This window comes from Eleutherodactylus coqui, chromosome 1 (assembly GCF_035609145.1).
Source record: "Eleutherodactylus coqui strain aEleCoq1 chromosome 1, aEleCoq1.hap1, whole genome shotgun sequence".
Lineage (NCBI taxonomy): Eukaryota > Metazoa > Chordata > Amphibia > Anura > Eleutherodactylidae > Eleutherodactylus > Eleutherodactylus coqui.
Window position 1 is genome coordinate 334599401 of NC_089837.1, and position 14494 is coordinate 334613894.

Genomic DNA, 14494 nt, shown 5'->3' on the forward strand with positions numbered 1-14494 from the left:
GTGCAGATCTGTCAAAATCCGCATGTTCCATTTTTCACTGCAGCTTGATATCAGTGTGTCCATACTTCAGTTTATTAATCACTTCATCATTCTTCGTTTTCTGTTTTTCCTCCCCACTTAAAAGCGTTATGATTGCAGTAAGTAGGACAAGGAGCATGTTATCAGGCGGAGTACAGAGGGGTTTGGTTTGGGCGATATGGTGTGCCTCCCTGAAGAGGTGCATTTTTAGAGCACGCCTGAAGTTTAGTGTGTCATTGATTACCCGGATAGTTTGAGGTAGCGCATTCCAGAGGACTGGTGTTGCTCTGGAGAAGTCTTGGAGGCAGGAATGAGCGGTTCAAATTACAGGGGCACCTAGTCTGATTTTGTTAGTAGAGCAGAGGGCGCGGGCTGGGTGGTGGATTGAGATGAGGGAGGCAATGTAGGGCGGCGCAATGCTGTGGAGAGCTTTGTGGATGAGGGTAGTGAGTTTGAATAGAATTCTGTATTTAACGGGCAGCCACTGCAGTGACCGGCACAGGGCAGAGGCGTCCGAGTAGCAGCTGGACAGGAAGATAAGCCTGGCTGCCGCATTCAGGATGGATTAAAGGGGGAAGAGTCTGGCGCAGGGGAGGCGGGATAATATGTTTAATACCTGGAATAATTCTAGTAGTTTCCAGAAGTAGTCTTCACGTCTTCCCCCACCTCCATTGTGAATGCTTCTGACTTTACATTAAAGCCCCAGCTTTAGGAGAATACAGTCGGCATGATGTGAATCACAAAGCTCTCAGTAGGCATTTTTCAACAATTGCTAACTGCATCTATTGTTTGTTCGCTGCTTCAGCTACAAAAGTGTTGATTTTAGTAAGTGATCTCTAATACAAAAGTGTGTTTTATTTATTTCTTGCTAAATCACCTATTTTTCCACCCCTGCACTCATTTAAATTTCCGTGACTGACGTCTTGTAGTATAGAACTTGTATTAAGGTGCCAGCATCCATCCCTATCTGCTGCATGTGAAAAGTGTGTAGGAGTTGGCATTTAGAGAAGGTCTTTCAGTGACATGGTATAAGAGACGCTGTTCACGCTTAGTCACTGCTGCGTGATGTTCTACTGTACCATTCCCTCTCATTTACAAGATTACCGGATTAACATTTTCACTGCTAGGACTAGGAATTATTATACACTCATCTGCAAGTGATAAACATATGGCGCTGCTGCTCTGTTCACTTCTTTATTATGTCTTGTGTTATCTGATTCTGTCTTCTAATCCTGTTTAGTTTTTCTCTCTTCTCTCCACAGGTTTATGCTCTAAGCATGTTCTTCACATTCTGCCAGGAATGAGTAGCGACAGTGACATTGAGTGTGACACTGAAAACGAAGAGCAAGAAGAAAGTATTACCTGTGGCAGCTTTAATGACAATTTCACAGCACAACCATCTGGTGACGGTAAGTTCCCTCTTTTTTAGGGCTATGCCATCACACCCACTTTCCAGTTTGCTCCATTGTGTTCCCTATCCGATCACACCTGGAACACAAAATACTTCTGTGCAGGGAGGATTCTGCACCTGGATTCACTGTTAACCATGTGTGTATTACCAGGGGGTCTCTTATTGCTTTATGTGGTTTATAGTTCTCCTTAGATGCCTAAAGAACTTTATTTAAGGGTTCATGATTCCGATTTGAATGAAGGCTCTCCATGCCACCTTGTGGTTATGTGGTGTACTGCAGATTTACCTTCTTGCTCACTCAGTTTTGCTTGGGGAAGTCCAGGCAATATTTTCAATAATTACACACTGACAAGGGCTACTGCAATAATGGATCCAAAATTTGCAACTTTTTTTTCCTCTGTATATCTTTTTAGTACAATCTCTGTTTTGGAGGTTGGTTATACGACAGTCCTCATTCTGCTGATGCTGATTTTATATCTTTGAAAACCAGATTTTCATTGCCTAGGCTGTCTTATTTTATTAGCTAGATCTTCTTTTTTCTTGGTAATACTTGTCTGTGTTAAAGGCTTACAATGATTACACTACTAGTTTTCAAGGTAGCTGAAAAGTTGGTGTCTTGTTTTTTTTCAACTCTACGTTAAATAGTGGAGTGTAAAAGACGGTGCTGTCTTTTGTACAAAATTTTATAGATGACCCTAGGATTGGAACCATTTGGCACAAATATTTGCTACTTTGAATTTGTTAGTCTAAAAGTTGCTCAGGAGCTTTTCGATGACCATTTGTATAATGTGTGTTTGCTTTAGAAAGAGAACCAGATACGGACAGTTAATTACAGTATTTAGAATACATATTTTGCCTCATTTAATCACTGATGCCTCTGAAAGGAAATAGTGGGGGGAGGGTTTGTTTTTGTTTTGTTTTTTTATCCCTGTATGTGATGTCATGGCTAATTTGTATGCATTATATACCGGTAGGTTTGTAAAATCATTTTCGCTGCATATTTTTTCATACTTTGTCAAAGTAGGTTTTTGAGCGAAAAATACCATAATGACTATGCTTCTGTGTCTTCATGTAAGCTAAATATTTGGAGCCCTCACGCAAGAATTGGTGCATTCTGTAGCTTTAAAGTTTTGTGTGTATGCCTAAAAACGGTTTTTATTGGTCCTTTCAGTCAGAAGCTGGGTTTCACTAGAAGCTGCTTATTTGGCATTAGAAGAGCTGGTGAAGTTCCTTGGCAAGCCATTGGAACCCAGGCCATGCAGAAAATATAAGTGACTGTTAAGGGGTTGGCCACTTAATTTTGACTCCATTCTAATGTTGGAGGCAGGAAAGTAGATAACTTGCCTACGTATATTAGAAGTTCTGCACAGTTTTTTAGCTGTAGAAAGCCATACCCTTTGTTCTGAAAAGCCTTCTATCCCGTCAACAAGCCACTCGCGTCCATTAAAGGGCTACTCTGCCCGTGGACATGAATAATCACATGATCATCAATGTGCGCATGCTCCTATTGTCTTTTACTAGTGTAAAGGCCAGCATTTGCTACTCCGTGGCACAGACCTTGTTCTTCCTTGCCTGATGTAGCTATATATTTAACCATTATTACTAACGTCTTAAGTAGCAACTGCTGGGAACTCCATTTTTATGTTGCTCCACTTCTTGTTGAGTTGCTGGTTCTACTATCTGTCCGTAGGGTTTCTGAAGGGTAGTGGAAATGTTATGTTTTTTTTTTTTTGTTCGGTTCTGAGTGAGAAGAGAACATAATATAGCAACTACAATAAGATAAGAGTTTGTCCATTCCTAAAGGTACCTTTACACAGGGCGATCATGGCCTGAATAATTGCTTGAAACAGCAATTTTTTGGCGATGGTCATCCCGTGTACAAACAGCCAGTGACAGGGAACGGAGTGCGAAATTGCTGAGTAGACACTTTGTTTCAATTCACTGAAAGGAAGCGACTATTAGGTAACTTCTCACTTCATGTTAACAGGAGTTGTTCAGTCCTGTTGAATGTTAATGGAGGCAGGTGAGCATCTGTAAGAAATCTCTGGCCCGCTCTGCCCCCATTCATGGAATGACTATCGCTCCTGCGTGATCGCATAGCAGCAACACTTGTTTAGTGTAAACTTACCTTAAGCCCATCTACCATATTCAAGTTTAGAGGAAACTACTTCCACTATAAAGCAGAAAGTAATGTCAGCATGCCTTATATGTTCTACCAGAGAACAGAACATCCAAGCACATCCTTAGAGTCTTCACTTTTGCATTTCGATAACCCCGCCCACCAGAGGCGTAACTTGAAGCTGCTGGGCCCCTGGTGCAAAATCCTGTACTGGGCCCCTAACTATGAAGCTTCATTGACAGTATTGGTTTACTAGTTACGCCCCTGCCGCCCAAACAAGTCATGTATGTATTTAAACATATTATTTGGAAACACCATTTCTTAGTGAATCCTTGGGCACAGCTGTGACTACGGGCAAAATGTTAGTAGCCATTCATATTTCATTCCCAGGATTAGTTGTTTTTTTCCCCTCTTTTTATGATTAGTACACTTGTCTGTGCTCCTATGGTAAAATGCTGTTTTCATTATGTAGATCAAGGCTGTCCTTTTTCAGATGACAACAATATAAGCGCAGAAGACCTTCATTTTGCTACAGGAGACAATGGTGGAAGGTAACATTTATTTCTATTCCTCCTATTCTCCTCGAGTTGAGACAGCTGTATATAATAGCCATGAACTATACATATTACTAGCTGGCATTTGCAACTGTAACATCACTCCCAAGCCACTCACTGTCATCAGGAATGGTAGAGGAGGATATTTGCTATAGAAATCTTCATTAACAATATGGTGGTCAGTCAATGGGCAGGGAGGCATATACCCCCTGGGCCACATACAAGTGCTTTAGGCCACCCTGTCCTCGCTCCTAAAAGTCCAGCCATCTGTAGAGCTTACAACAGCAGATAACATGCATGGCTGATCTCTGATGCAATGTGTGCTATAGCAGAGCATATTCTCGCTCGGTCACTAGAGCCGGGGTAGAGGAGCAGCCAGATTATGTTTTGCTATAGTGCGCACTGCGACACATCAGCTTTGTATGTGTGCATGTCATCAGCTGCTGTAAGCTCTACAGATGTCTAGATTTTGTGATTCATGAAAAAAGTGATATTCACTTAATTCTTATTAATAATTAGGATTACAGAGGAGGTTCTATAACTTATTGGGGCCGCAGGAGGGCCATAATGACATTTGGAGCGACAGATGGGCTATTACTAGTGGAGGTAACAGAGGGGAACCTACTACTAATTTAAGTCAAAAAAGGGTCACTATTAACTGAGGCCACAGAGATGTCACTATTCTAACACACACACCAAAAATACACATATATGCAATGAAAATTGTGCGTTTTTCACAGACTAAAATTGCATATGCCCATTCAAATGAACACTTAGTCTGGCCACAGCACATACACTATTACTTAGTAGGACCACAACAGGCACATTATTACCATGGAGGGTGCTGATAAGTTAATTAGGGGCTGCAGCAGCAGGATGGGGAGTGTGCAGAAACAAGTCACGGCAGGAAGAAATCTCTATGGTAGGCTGGACCCAGAGAGAAGAAAACGGAATATGGAGGACTCCAAAAAGCGACAACATCACATGTGATCTCTTGAGGTAGCTGTATTGTAATCACTATCCATGCATAGAGCTGGTATTCGAGTAGATAATCTGGTAACTGTAAACTGACAGGCTGTGTCACTTGCCTGAAAATGCCCATATAAAAAAGAAATTTAGTTTATGGTTTTGGTGCCGTATTTATGTCAGGAGTTTGGCTCTGGTGCCGTATTTATGCTGAGTAGATAAAACAAGTTAAGAATGGAAAGACATGGTGCAGCTGGCCGCGGACAGCCACAATACACCCACCTGTCGTTGTCAATGATTGCACAACTTTGCCAGTGATTTGCGTGGCCACAGCTGCCTGGGTGCTGGCAGCTGCACCATGTGTTTCTACCCTTTGAGTGGACTGTGACTCATATGCCAGTGCTGTGGCAAATTTTAGCCAGGGGTAAACAAGCACAAATAGCCTTTAATGAACATCAGGTATTATAATCAAAATGTTGATCCTATAGCAATTAAGCAGGACCAATATGGATTCTACAAGTGAAAGTTAGAAAATAAGGAGGCTCACAAGTACTACCATTTTGTGACTGGCATTGAGGAATTGAGAAATTGTTTGTACATTGCAAAGAAAACTGCTTCAGATTTAATTAAATGAAATGTTCTGTGTAGTCTGTTACTGTGACACCTATGATTATATTTTGAGGAAATGTATAAATCAGTGACAGCGAATGGGTATATGTATGTATTCTCAATGTCTTTATTGGACAAATGTGTATTAGAATATACCACTCTTTGTAGTGGTAGGGACATGTGGGGAGCTTGCACTGCCACCCGACCTTGCCCAATTGGATTACAGAATTTAATGGTAATAACAGCTATGATGTTTGTTCTGTCTTTCATGTGTTCAGCTCTTTCAAGTGTGTGTTTTTTTTTTGTAGGTAATCGGTGAGAAAAGTTAGACCTCTCCAACTGAGCTGAAGACCTAAGCCACTAAACTCTGGGTTACTTAGGACTACATCCAATCTGGTGTCAACATTTACTGCTGTAATATATATAACCAAGAATGCCGTTCAGCACTACAAACAAGTCCATAATAAAAAAGGGTTCATATACAGTAAATATGCAGAATTAATGGGAACCTATCATATGCTGTACCATAACTGAAGCTATGGTGCATATAGGACAGGGAGCATGGAATCAGAGGGTGTACGTCTTATACTTACCTGGCTACCTGTTCCCTCACTGGCCTGTGAGTGTGGTCCTTTTTCTTCAGACAGTTTGCAGGCGCTCCCATAGAGATCATTGTGTGCACACACTGACTGACCCTGTGCCAACCTACAGGGCTGACGGTGAGGGAACAGGGAGCCAGATTAGCATAAAAAGAACACTCCCGAGCTCCTCATCCCTGCCCTATAAGCATGATAACTTAGTTTATGGTGCTTTATAAGAAAAACACTGTTTAAGAGGGAACCTGTCACATTCGATTATTCCATCATAAACTACGGAGAATGGAAACCAATATTCCATTGGAATGTACATCAATACATGCAATTACTGTATGTACAAGAGGGGGAAAGTCACGCTGATCTAGTTTTAAAGGAGTTTTCTGAGTCATGTATTAAAAACTGACAATGTAGAAATGCAATAAACTAGCACCGTGCTGCTCCAGCATGGTCTCTCCATTCACCCCGTCAGGTCTGTTTTAACCAGCTGTAGAGTCGGACCTTAGCGGTCAGCCATTCCTGTCAGACTATGTTTGGCAATGGGGCTTGGACTGGCAAGTATGGGCTAGCTTATTGCTTCTCTGTACGGCCAGCATATTGCAGAGATCTAGATAGAATTCAGAAAACCCACTTTCACTGATATAAAGAGGAGACAAACATCTAATAAGTCCCAGCTGCACTAAGTTGGTTATATATGAAAAAAAATTGATTGCAGATCTTGCCTATGGCATCTAGTCAGATACAAAACACTGCTTTGTTAAACAGAAGGCAAACATCTGTTTCGCTGCAAGGGGCTATACACCATATTTTGCTTTGCACTTGTTTTATGAGACTACATCTTCAGCAAGCTCTGATGAAGTAGGTTTATTGAGCTAAATGAATACACCAGCCCGGTCGATCTATACTATGTCATGTTTGTTCCGACGAAGAACTATTCTTCTCAATGACATTTAAAAATTGGCACACACAATTAATAACAATGGTTGGCTTTCCTGCCTAGCAGTATGCTAATCATTAAAAACATCAGTTCTTTGAAATCTGCATGGCTACTGCGGAAGTGTGTACTGTATTGTATTAAAAAATGTCATTTGTATGTTTTTTGTGTCTCCAGGCTTATGGGGAAGGCAATAATGAGAAAAGTAATGATATAATGGCATTCTAGCTAGACAGGTGCTAGAAGACTTCAAGCAATAACTACACTAACAGCCTAACGGTAGAGCCAGCATGATTTACAGTATTCACATAGCTGACTATATAAACCCTTCAGGTCCACACTTGCCAGGTTGTTTGTTCCAGAAAGACTTATTTTGCTGAACTTATATGCAACTGTGCGCCTTCACATTTGAGCACCTAAATACTAAAAATGAAGACCACCTGAGCAGGTAGAAGGATCCAGTCCACAAGGGTATGTAGCAGCTTGTACATGGCAAACTCCCTTGTTTGTATAAATTAAGGTAATTGAATGGAGTATGTGATTTGCTAATATATGTTCTGCAGCAATTCATTTGGTCTCTAATTAGTAGATTTTTAGAAGCCTGGTCTACAATGATGCACTTTGTTTATATGCATACCTCTAAATTGACCAGTTTACATCTATGGACAAGATATCTATACACGAAGCTAAACACATATTGATCTCCTTGAAGCTGTAGTCCCCTGAGATCATCTTTCTGAGACCCAATTACTGCAAAAGCTATATTACAAGCTTTGAGCACATCCTTTAAAGTGCCCATACACCTGAGATTAAAGTTGGCCATTTTGGACAATAGTTTTGAAGAATCCCTGCAGATTGTTTCCAATGTCATGCTGCAATCTACCAAAATTGTGATCCATCATGCTGGAAGATGTCACTAGTGGTGGGCCAAATTTGGCGAAAAATAGTGTATGGTGAGATCACCAGTCAGTCACCACTTTGCGCAAGTCCAGCATCTAAAGAAAAGCGTACATTATTGGCCAATTTAGTCTGGATGGGTTGCTGGTGGGATCACTTATATGAACTATCCTGCAGACTATTGAAGGGCAGCTTTATTCCTCTTGGTCACCAGGGGTGCTTCTGCAACAGACACTTATGCAATGTGGGATTTAGATACCCCATTACCCCACCAACTGATCACAAGATCAGGGGTCTATTGTGCCCTCAGTCCTCGTTACAAGCAGGGAGCAGAATGGCAGAGACCTTTGTAGAGTCTTCCATCCATGCAGAAAGAACTCTCCACTAATTTATGGGATCATGACTTTTTTTCCCCCCCTCTGTTACAAGGTTGTAATGAGCAAATGGGGTGTGGAATCACCTTTTTTTTGATAAGTAAGGCTTAACGTCATTCATACAAACCGGGAGCGTCCCTTTAACATTGGGAGCTATGTTACTGTTCACTGCACTAAGAAGAAACCTATAAATGTATATTTTGTACTCTAATCGGAGCTGAATATTGTATGAATTGTTACATTTTCTATATCTGCAATATATTAAGAATGTGTTGCCAATAGTGTCCCCTGTAGACAGGCCGTTGTCTGGGTGTGGGTTGACACAGATTAGACCTATTAAACTTCACTTGTATTGTGATTCATTTGCAGCATCCAAGAGGGGGGGGGGGGGGGGACACAATGTCTGCTTCCAGCTTCTAACTAAATGGGATGATATATCTTGTACAGCTCCGTCACTGTATTGAAACTATTAACCTGTTGTCACTACATTTCACAGGCCTTCACCTCGTAAGGCTTCCAGTGCAATTACAAATAGTGCATAAGATACTGAGACCACTTCCGTTTATGTAGAGCGTACCTATATAAATGTACTATCCACCATCAAGGATGAGAACATGCGTGTAACAGCTGTTAGATACTGACCTCCGCATCTACACGCCTTCAGCCTGGTTCCTGAATTACTTTCCATTTGTATAATCTTCTGCTTCATATTTTCATCATATAAAGTAGACGCAGTCAGTGGTTACAAGTGTCACCAGTAGGATTTTAAGTTGTTTTTAATTTAACATGTTAAAGGCAGTAGAGATGCTTGTTCCTCGCAGACCAAGCGAGCGATGACATTGCCAAAGCTGTTGCTGCTGTTTCTAGCTTTCAAGCTGCTGTTTGCATTGTTATTATTGCCTGAAAGAACTGGTACTTGTATAACGAAGTCTGATTTATGGGTTATTTAAACCGTCTGGTCACGTTCACTGTTCTTTTATTTGTCTGTATGTTTTTTGTTTCTTTTTTTTAATCTGTTTGTTTCGAACTGAATGAAACTTTGTTAATAAAACTAAGACATGTAACGGTTTGCTCACTAGTAGAATTAGAAAGCGTTTTTCCTGTTGTCTTTAAGTGTATATATTTATAATAAAGTAATGTATCAAGTTGAAAAATTAAACTATACAGATATAGTAGAGCTGACTTTTTTTCTAATGGAGGGGTTTTTTTTTCTTCCATCTCTGCTGTTTTTAAGACAGCAGACTATCTTGACATTTTTAGAAGGCCATAATAACATACATTAAAAGAAGCATGAACCGCTGAGCAGTTTCATCTCTATAGTTACCTGTATGTTTATCCCATTTTGAAGATTTCAAATGCAGAAGTAAAAACAAAATTCTTCATAACAACCCATACTTTCTGGCTCTGATTTGTCTAAGGCGACTGCATCCATAATATGGCCTCACTGTATCTAGAAATATGGTGAGATGAATGGATACATTGATTTGCACTGGTTCTGTAATCTTATTGGGGCCTTACGCTACACATTGAAATACACAGTACATATCAAATGGTATTAAAATGTGTATATAGGGAAAATGCCTAGTAGCAGCAGTGCAGAAACATGGCTACTAAGGGTGCTGGCAACAAGATGTTATACACGAACAGAGTGAACAGAACGGGTATGTGCAGACATTGCAGAGTAAATTCATGTGTGGATTTTCGGCACAAAATTCAGTAATTGCATTAAATTTAAATTTGTATTGAAAATCAATAACTTTTCTATGAGGCCTGTTTTCGTGCTGCTAAGCAACAAGAAAACAGCGCTACTATAGTGCTGTAAAGATCGCATGAAGGGGCTACATTATGTAGCCCGATCACACGATTTGAGGTGCGTGCTTTCAAGGCTCCCATAGGAGCCCATGGAAAGCCCACAACAAAGATAGGACATGTCCTATCCTTACACGCAGCTCTGAGCCAACATGCGAGTTTGTATTTGCATGTCCTATCTTTGTTGGATGCGCTGAATCATCGCACCTAACAATCGTCCATGTGAATGCTTCTATAGGAAACTACTGGTTCCTATAGAAGCGCCTTCTGTGTGCTGCTTAGCAGTGCGAAAATAGCACTAGTCTGAATGAGTCCTGATAGTAATGCTGCTGGTTTTTCTCACTGTGAGCCCCATTCATTCACTTATATTGTGCTGTATATTTGTTGTAGAATTTTGGCACACCTTCCACAGCCATAATTCTCAAAAAAAAGGAGTTGGCGCTAATGTGAAGATTATGTGTATGACAATCTTGGCATGGCTGCAAAGATCAACTGCAGCTAAAAAACATTTTCTGCAGCGGTTTACACATTGGATGTGCGTTGGCCAAAACTGTTGATTTCAATAGAAATCTAATTTCAAGGGACGTCTCAACCGTCCCATTATGGTAGTGGAGAGAAGGGTGGACAAGTGGGCATGTTGTATTTTAACATGCCCAATCCTTTCTCATGTGAAATAAGTCTGCTGCCAGAAAAAGCCAGCTATACATATGTGGGAAGGCTGGCCTCCTCTCTGGTGAGATATTTATAATCAAGACTATGGTATTTTGACTCCTCCACCCCAAACAGTTTAGCTCTGCTACACTGTCTTCCCTTGCCGGCTTACCTCCTCTCTCTCCTTCCCTCTGGCTGTTTGCAATGGGAGGAGGCGGAGCTAAGCTCCCACCCCCTCCCATTGCAAACAGCCAGAGGAGAGAAGGGGGAGGGAGTTTATCAGTCACGCTGCTAAACTCCCTCCCACCTCCCTTCTCCAGCCGCTATCATTGATTCCTATAGGACTCTATGGCAGTGGCCGTAGTCCGGCCAGGAAGATAGTTCCAGGGCTATCTTTCCTGCCTAATGTAAAATCGCCCGGCCAGGCGGTTCTACGCTGCAGGAATACACCTCTGTGATCTGATGCATTGGAATCGTAGCGTATATTGTCTGGCCGTGAAAACGGCAGCCGATATATATGCTCGTGTTTAATAAGCCCTCAGGCTGCATTACTGAGCTAATATAAATCTATTTACATGGCCAGATTTTAAAAATGCAGAATGTGATATTTTGGCTGTTTTTGCCTCCATATTCAGAACTTTATATTTGACATATATGGTTCCATATTTGCTCAGTCGAAAATAAAACTAAACTGCTAGTATGGAGGAAAATACAGATCTAACAATTATTACATACTAATGACTTGCATTAGTACATGGAGGGATCTCGCCTTTAGGGTCGCTGAGGATTGTGAACGACTAAATGGCCAACAAAATTGACGACCTGCATAATGTCATGTGTAACACGTCCCAATTACGGATCTGCCTTATGGACGTGTTACAATACAGTCACATGAAACTGGCCTTACTAGGCATTTCCCTATAAACATTCTCTTGAATAGTATTTGATACATATTGTGTAAGACGTAATAAAAATGTTAATTCTATTACACTGGTAGTCTTGTCTTGTTTTTTCCATTGTAGGTTTTCATATATGAATCCCATATGGGTCCATACAAGAAAAGTGTGGACCACTTTAGGTTGTACAGAGACAGTTGCACGACAACTCTTTTATTGAAGCGGTTTTATGACAACTTGCTGTACAGCTAACCTTTTACTTCAGGTCTTTCTTTTATTTAGATATTATTGACTTTGCAAATTTTGAATAGTTTCACTGTAACGTTTCATGTCAAGTGTGTACCTGAGCCCTATTTTTTTTGGATCCTCCCTTGGTTTTATTTTAAATATGCAGACCAAATAGGTCCCCATTAGATGGCGGTAATACTACTTTCACAGTGCGCAGACACTGCAGTCTGAGGTTTCCATCTTCTATTCAGGAAATCTGAACAGAACCATAGTGTTTAAGATGTGCAACAGTTTCACTACATTTCTGTTCCTGTCCTCTAAAAGTACAGAAGTCAGACATTTTATAATCAGCTGAAAGGACTAAGGCCTCCTTCACACAGGTGGTTTTGTACAGCGTTTAGCGCTGCGCTAACCGCTGTACAACGCTCCCATTCATTTCAATGGGGCTTCTCACACAAGTCTTAAAACGCAGCGTTTTAGCATCGATGCATGTTCTATCTTTGCAGGTTTTGAGCATTGCTGAAAACGTGGCACAACTTTGTACTACGTTTTTATAGCGTTAAACGCAGGTTGCTGTGCCAGCAAAAATGGAAAAAAAAGAAGTTTTCAGCTGCGCTGAAAACGCAGTGAACTCACCGCTTTAAAAACGCAGTGTTGTTGCAAACGCCTGTATGAGGGAGGCCTAAGGCTAGTTTCACACGGGCAAGGGTGATATTGTGCCGTGATTCACTGCTTAATATCACCCTTACCATAAATGTAAAAACCCCGGGGATGCGAGGCATTTTCATGTGAAATTAGGCTCGCATCTCTGCAGGGAATCCCTTCATACCCCATTGCTTTCAGTTGGGGGCTGGCGCCATTGATAGCATTGAGCGATCTCGCGGGAAGATGGAACATACTGCAAAGTTTCTCGCATCGCCATGCAGGAAAACGTGTGTATTATGTGTATAAAGCCATTTAAATGAATGGGGTTAATATTTGTGCATCTCACAACGCACAAATATTGCGCAATTTTCTTGGCCACGTGAAACCGGCCTAACTGGAGTAGAAACCACAAAAGGTCTGTCTCACACATTAAGCACTATGAGGGAAATTTACGAATACCAGCAATTTGAACTCCCAATCTTGGTAAAATTTCACCCAACCCACCTCTGCATCTCCATGGCCTACACAGAAATTATGCCAGCTCGAATCTGGCGTACATTTCTAGCACAATTTATACATAAGTCTTCTCGTCTCTGACAAGCCACACCCAGTGACAAGCTAAAACTAGCTAACTTTTGCACAACTTTTTTTTACAATGTGAAAGTATTCCAATGTAGCCAGTTAGCTTGTGTACAAATAAAGACATTAGAAAATATCTAGTTGACAAATTTTGTTTTATTACTGTACTGGTCAAATCCCAACAATAGTTTATTTGAGAAAACATCTCGCATTTAAGGTAAACACAGATCGGTATTTTTTTTTTATTTTTAAAACAAGACTATGATTTTAGTCCAGGATTCTTGGTCTTGTGAACATGTAAGTGAAATGAGCATGTAACTTCCTAAAATATGGTCAGAAGAGGAAAAGGAACAGAAGCCATTATAATTCATTTTAAAACACATGGAGTCTGGAAACACAATACTAGGAGAAATCCACTTTGCTTATAACTTATGAACACACATTAATTAATTTTGATCTAGAAGTAAATAAAATTAAATTTGATAAACACTAGGTAAAATCAAAGTGAGTTTGGGGCGTCATCTGCCTATTATCCATAATGTTATATGAAACCAGCACAAAGCATTCATCATATATACCCTGCAGCGTGTGTGTGTGCAGGATTTACTTAAGTGTCAAAAGGTGGGAATACCTCCTTTTTGAATTCACTAATTATGTATCCACAGGATACACTATAAATGTTTGGTAGATGGAGGCCTCACTTGAGAAACTCACACCTTTTGTGTAGAATAGGCCCTGGCCTGGGAAGCTGAAGCAGCTTTCTCCATGCACTTCTATGGGAGTTATAGAAGCAGTTGAGCAGCTTAGAGGTGGGACCTGCATCTATAAAACATTTATGGCATATCCTGGGGACATGCCATAATTGTTCAAATTGGGACACCTCTTTGAGGGGTGGTAAGGGCCTGAGTAGTGTTCCTTATCAGTCATCTGAACAAAGCTGCAACAAATAAATTTTGCCATACTAAGACATTACAAACCTATACTATGTATATAGCTAAGCCATAGCATCGCTGGTGGTCTAAAGTAGGAAAGGGGGTTCTGGTAAGATTCCTGGTGGTGAACAGTTAAGGGGTTATAGTAAAACTTCCTGTGCTCTAAAGCCATCGTTATTAATATCTAAAACCCTTTGTGGTGTAGGACAGCGAGGGGGTTTAATGTTTGTATACATAGATGAGGTCACTAGTTCGTATCTGGTCTCTGGTTTGCTTACC

The 14494-nt window shown here is 40.8% G+C and overlaps 1 protein-coding gene across 3 annotated transcripts in view; it reads left to right on the forward strand.

Moving 5' to 3' along the window:
• The window catches only part of TRIM37 (tripartite motif containing 37), a 97893-nt gene extending 85970 nt beyond the window's left edge, over nucleotides 1-11923 (forward strand). For all 3 annotated transcript variants that reach the window (XM_066575822.1, XM_066575832.1, XM_066575841.1), the window contains 3 exons: nucleotides 1281-1427; nucleotides 4021-4099; nucleotides 5986-11923. In XM_066575822.1, the coding sequence (XP_066431919.1) occupies nucleotides 1281-1427; nucleotides 4021-4099; nucleotides 5986-5989 (230 nt within the window). In that variant the 3' untranslated portion in view covers nucleotides 5990-11923. The remainder of the gene's footprint in view (nucleotides 1-1280; nucleotides 1428-4020; nucleotides 4100-5985) is intronic.
• Nucleotides 11924-14494: the final 2571 nt, after the last annotated feature.